At 46.8% G+C, this 6570-nt stretch overlaps 1 protein-coding gene across 1 annotated transcript; it reads right to left on the reverse strand.

Annotated features, from left to right (window-relative positions):
• Positions 1–1044: 1044 nt before the first annotated feature.
• On the reverse strand, positions 1045–1791 carry DEU56DRAFT_749605 (uncharacterized protein; the record flags this gene model as incomplete). Its single annotated transcript, XM_041349451.1, has 2 exons — positions 1045–1557; positions 1612–1791. Coding segments are annotated over 2 exons (693 nt in total), but the record flags the coding sequence as incomplete, so codon positions are not given.
• Between the last annotated feature and the right edge of the window lie 4779 nt (positions 1792–6570).

The following is a 6570-nucleotide window of genomic DNA, read 5'->3' on the forward strand; positions in this document are numbered from 1 at the left end:
CAATGGGATGCTGGAACGTGTCAATCACAATGGACATGACGGCGGCCGAATGGAGTTGACCCTGATGCGTCATTGGGTTCAGACCCACTTGATATACGAGTATACTCTCTCGCTTCCACCCGACACTCACGCGATAGAACGAGAGACACTCAACGAGATTCTCAAGAGTCAAGCCCAGCAACGAGGGAGTATGATGACAGATATTGCTGTGTATCAGAGTGAAGCTGCTCAAGGTATGTTCTATTCTATGCTTTGACTCCGAGTCTATTAATCAACTCCTCAGATAATGTCCGACTCCCACTTCGCCAAGCAAAGTTCATCAATCTTCGAACATTTGGACCTGAAGGTGTCCTTTATCCACTGCTTATATCTTACTGCCGAGCTCTCTGGCCCGATCTTAACATCGTCGACGACTTCTCGCTTGATGATGGCACAGTCTTCTTTGCATCGAAGGTTGCCCGTGCCCTCACATATATCCGAAAGGATGGTATTAGGTATGGTTGCATGACCAACAGACGAACACAGACAGACGCATATGGTTTCATTTCCTGTGATGGGTCCCGTCTTCCCGCTGAGATAACCACACTCCTCGCTGTTGGCATTCGAGACAAAGTACCTCACGTTTGTGCCCTTGTCCGACGTCTCAAGTCCGATGAAAATATTCCGTTGATGCCCTGGGCACTTTAGTGAGTCTGGACCTCGTTTCTCACCAGATTTAACATTAACTTGAATGGTACTAGTGAAAGTACTCTTGGCATCCATACCTCGTATGCGAACGACTACCACCCATATGAAATAATCCCGGTCTCCCGCATCACAAGCCCACTCGCACTTATTCCAGTACACTCTAACGTTATCAAGAAACATCTTTGGATTTCAGTATCATTCGACCATGTACAAGATTCGATTAGTTACGCTATCGACTCGGAGACAACTGACATTTTTTGTCCTTTAGTCAGGAACGGAGCCCGAGGATTTCTTTGATGACGACGACGGTTGAGCTCAACGCCACGAGACTGGACATACAAGGTGCGCACCTTTTGATTAATCTTCAAAGTCGCTATCAAGACTGTCGTCAACCATCTGATTTGTGTTTGATGTGCTTGCGACAGGCTGCGCAGGCACTGTGTTCTTCGGCTGAGTTGGCTCCTCATCAACATCAATCGCTCTCGCTTTCCCCTTGTCCTTTTTCGATCCTGCTTTTTTCTTACCCTTCCCTGGCTTCGTATTCCCTTTGTCTACCAATTTCGCTCTCTTACGCGCGGCGACATCTTTCTTTTGGATCTTGACACGCTTCTGGGCAGATATGGTTTCTTCCGGGTCCTTCGGATCGCCCCATGCTTTCCCATTGTCGACAACAAACGCCGGTACATCATACTTTTGATTCTCTGGCTGTGCAAGCCACTCCTGCGATACCATCCACCTCCTCGCACGATGTTCAACCTTCTGAATCCGCGGAATAGTGACATCGAGTGTCTCGCCTCGCACCCGAATAGTGTAACGTTTCGGTGGATGAGGGTCCTGTTGAGCATCGACAGCAGCGATAAACTGGTTTCTCTGTTGTACAAGGTGGGTCAGCGCTTGGAATCCCACCACCCAATCATTGCTTACCTGCTCACTGGCCCAGACCCAAGGACGAGAGATGTATCTTCCAGTGAGACGTCCTTCTTCATTTGTCTCGTCGTCGTCTTCTGACATGAGCTGGGGGATGAGGGCAGTCTTGAAGGCATCAGTCTTGAACTCCGAATCATCGGATAACGCGGCAAATTTCCGTTCGCGAACCTCGCATTTCTGTGGACCGCTGTCATAGGTAACATTGTCACTGCTAGTAAGTACTTACACCTTGTTGTCGACTCTGACGCACGCCCTTTGACAGTTTCACTTCCCGTAATGTGCCTTGGTTTTCGGAAGCCTCTGTTGTGGTGGTTACGCGAGACGACGACAGCAGCTTGGCTGCCCGTAACGCTTTCTGCAAATCCTGGTATTTGGTCTGCACACGATCGAGCAAATCTTCGTCGCTAATTGCACGCAATGCCTTTGCAGATGCAGGACTAAACTCGGCACCCTTCGTACGAATGTATCTGAAGATCGTCTGGAGACCTCGATAGTTATCTTCGTGAGTATGACTTTCCCCCCAGCGGAATCGAAGGAGCTTTTCACTAGTCGCAATATCCACAGGCCACTGTTCACCGTCTTTTGGCCACCAAGGCAGATCTTTGGCAGTCAATCTCACAGTACCGAGCATATGTGAAAACGCGTGACGTATAACGGCCTGTGTTCAAACGCATGAGCATTATTTTTGAAATCATAGTTATATACTCACCAGCAGCCCAGGATCACCCTTCGCTTCCAGGCTCGCCTCTATCCTTGCTTCATCCTCGTCTTCTTCGTCGTCTTCGTCACTAGATTCCCCGTCCCCATGTCCTTTTTCGACCGTCTGCAACACGTTCGCCAACTTCATTTCAAAATCTTGTTGCATGTCATTGAGGCGCTTCTCGCACGAGTTGTGTATGGATTGGATCACAATGTTCTGGTGAGCAACTACCTCTGAAAGATCGCGTTGGCTCGGGCACTGAGCGAGTTGTTTCTCTAGCTCGGTCACTCGCTGTTTAACTGCTTCCAATGCTGAGACTACCGCGGTCTTCGATAGCTTTGCGCTCTCTCCCAACTTTTCTGCGGCTGACGGCAAGCCTCGGGGCTGATACAACGGCGGAATCGCTCCCATGTTTCCATCGTAAGGAGCTGCTGAGAAACTGCCTGGTTCCGGGAAACCAGAAGGAAACTGGAAATCGCCGTAGCTCAAATCCATGGTGCGGAGAACACGAACAACTGGAACGACAGCAGCTTCTGTCCCCCCTTCACGCTGTAGCACTTATATTATATTGTGCACCATGTCTGGGCCATCCAATGTATCACCTTCTTGAACCCGGGAATGAGAAGAGACGGTCAGCGTTGAGCATTTATCGAGCTTGTCGTCGAGCAACAGCTTTCGAAGAAGATCCCAACATGTACCTCGAACAGGTATTTTAAGGGAAGTGTTCGTGAATTGCTCCGCATATTCCCATGAGAATCCGGGTAAAGTCTGTATTTCCCTATACAATTTCTAGACGTGTATTTTCACGGGTAATCCTGGTGTATTGTCGAGAAATCTCACATTTTCTTCACCTTTCCCTTGAGTAGTAATCTCGATCATTGTGCTGTGTCATGTCTCTTCCAGCGTTCTTCAGAACAAATAACTTGAATGGATATTATAAATATTTGCAAAGACTATGTCTAGATCTCCTTGAAATCCGCTCTGCAACACCAAATGAATAAGTACCACGACGAAACTTGTAAATCAAGAAAAAAAGCTAATTCTCCTGCTCCCTGCATAGCACCAGATTACCGTGAACTTCATCGATCATCACCCATGCTATACGCCACTGCCTGTCGATATTTGCACGCGCTCCTGGAAAACGATTGAGGTCATGCCTGTTGCTGCATCAGAGTCAGCCACGAGCCGAGCGTGATATTCTCGAACGCTTAGGATGAGGCGTGGTCCTAGCACACAGGACTGTATGACTTGCAAAATCTGAAGAAGACCAAGAAAAATCTGTGTTTCGAGGGAAAATATGTCCTATAGAAATGATGAACCGCTGTGGCATGCAGAGGTCAGTGAAAGATTGACATACCGCTAAGAGCGTTGGAGAAAAATAATTTACGATTTTAAAGCAAGATACGAGAATATAACTAGTGCGTTCAATCATTTAGCGGAAAAGGGAAGCATAATCACAATATGAACTCACCTCGCAAAGTAACGCACGTGGGATTTGATCAACACCATGAAACAGTCGCCGATAATCCCTCCTGCCGAATGTTGTCGCAGTTCACGGAAGTGTTTTACAGCAATCCAGACTGCGAGACACAGCGCGAGGACCTCCCAGACAGTGCCAAGTATCCAAGTAATGGAAGTCAGAAGTGAGAAATTCAAGTTGTCTGCATAGCCAACCGTGCACGCATAGGTGCCAGAGAGAATGATTTCCTCTTGTATTCATCAATGAGCGTTATGCACGTTTTCATTTACAATTAAGTGTACCCCCTGAAATATCCCTCGTTGTCATTGCCATGACCACTCCCTGGAAAATGTTGACAGCCAAGGACACGACGACGAGAAATATCAGGATCCTTGTGGATCGTTGATACATGGCATGTAACCGAGCGATCATGATCACTGCAACATGTTTCGGTCAAGTCAATAGTATAGGTTTTGCAACTCCACAACTCACCACACACTATTGGAAATGACACAACATTCGTCCAAGTATGTACGAGGTACAGAATCCGACCTGAGGAATCCGGTCAGTGATGGGCCTTGGGTGGATCACACACTCCAAACAGACTCACATCTGTAACATTCATTATACTGAATGAAGAAGCTGATCAAGAATGATACTCACCCCTACAGGGCGTCGCGGTTAATTGGATAGGAATAACAGGCATCAGTGCAGAAGACTCACTGCATCTGTCAACAAAATCGTCGGAACATTGTCTGTATTCCACTGGTCAGAAAAAACAAACACTGTGAATGCGAGAAGACATACAAGGTATGCCCAGGCTGAGTGTGAGAGATGGCTGATTAGTACAACGCCAATTGTTTGGTTTTCTGAACATACATGACAAATAATACTCCAACATAGCGCACCTAGGATATTGTCAAGTCAGCAGAAATTGACAACAGGCAAGCTACGTACACTCAGATAGAGAACGGTCATGAGGGACCAATGTTGCCTCTGTCGCAAATCAATATTGTTCTTCTGACGTGGAACTATGCTCACCCAGACCAGTTCGACCTACAAACAAATCTTAGCGAGATGGCTACCCAGGTTATAGCATCAACATACCTCTTGTCCGATCGTAAGGACTGGAAATACTTGTGAGAAATCAGCAATTTTCTAAGGTTATCATGCTCACCCCAATCATACGCTACTACAACACCAGCGGCAACTGGAAAACCACAATCAAGGTGAGATCGAGACATGAGCGCCGAACTCTGACTGCTCTTCACGAACCTATGAAATAGCTGACAATACGCCAAGCGTTGATGACTGGCCAATTCCTAGGGTCGTCTGAGACTAGTGTCATACTGTTAGAGGATGGATGTGAGGGAGCGAGGAACTTGGTGGACATACGACGATGATATTCGTGCTAGATATACTACCATGACCAAAATGAGATTGAGGGATGATATCCGCTCCTGCCAATGGATATGACATCATGAAGTGATGCATCGGGCCTTGAATAAAATGCCGGTGATGCGAAAGTGATCGGGTACTGAGTACTGAAGGTTCGATGCCAGCGATCACCGCACCCCGCGCGAACGGCAGAATCGTTTAGTGTTGGTGCAGCGGTGTATTCCCTTCTATCGAAGTCGTTCACTACAGGTACTAGTAGATCTCTTATATCGTTAATCTTCATTCTAATAGCCAGTGTTGCCAGCCTGTACTTAATCAGCGAGTAAATAATGATTTAAAGATGTGGGGCTCAACGTACGTATAACAAGTTGGTCATGACACATTTGCACAGGCAGAACTTGAACACCGCAAAAGATGAAACAACATCTAGAACTGTTCGTGATTGTGTCACCTTGCATCTGATGCCATTCTAACATGCTGGCCATGATGCATGATGGGCGCAGCATTTTCAAATTTGCATCGTGGAGTTGGTGGGATGGTAACAGGTTTCGGTTTTCACAGCCAGAGACATCATGGTTGAAATTCAGTGATTGAATATGTGGTGAAGATACAACACCATCTCTAGCTCAAGATAGCAACATGGGGGGAAAGAAGAGTGGGAAGTACCGTTAATGACCGCATCAAGCCTGACTTGTTGTTCTTGGCCCTAGCTGCCAGCGCACACCTTCAACGTTGAATACAATGAAACCCGATGCGAAACGTATCCCACTAAATCCATCATGTAGTCGATGCCGATTGGAGTGTATCAATAAAGTCGACTTCTTCATCCGCTGTTCGTAGGGTAGCCTGGTATGGAATACTGTCAATAAGTATCTCACGTGAGCTAGTTACAACCAGGCTTACATAGTACACCAGCACCCCCAGAACATCCACTAAAGATCAAGATTCGAGAACGCAGAGCCTCCAGATCATGCAACAAAGCTTTGCCTGAATTTGAGCATCCAGAGGCTGTAGATAGAGAAGTGATTTGAGTGAGGTGACGCGATTGGTGGATATCACTACTACCTGGCGGGTGTAACAGGATCAAACCAGGGGACGATAAGTTGGCTGGAGTTGTGGGATTGGTTGATGGTACAGCACTAAAGAACCTACTTGTCTTTAGCCTCCGATTTGGTATTTGACAGTTTCATCGTCACGATCGATGTGGATCGTCATAGGAATGTTTCTGTGCTAGAACGTTGATAGCTTGATCAGAAAGATTTCACCACCCCAGGGCCTGTGCGCAGTTGGACATTCAAATGTTGATCTATTCGGGGTGTTTAGAATACGTTTCGAGGGATACAGCATAGTATTTGAACAAGCTATACGCCGTTAATAACGCAGGAAAGCGGGATTCGCA

This window comes from Suillus clintonianus, assembly GCF_016758775.1.
Source record: "Suillus clintonianus strain FC179 chromosome Unknown DEU56scaffold_194, whole genome shotgun sequence".
NCBI lineage: Eukaryota > Fungi > Basidiomycota > Agaricomycetes > Boletales > Suillaceae > Suillus > Suillus clintonianus.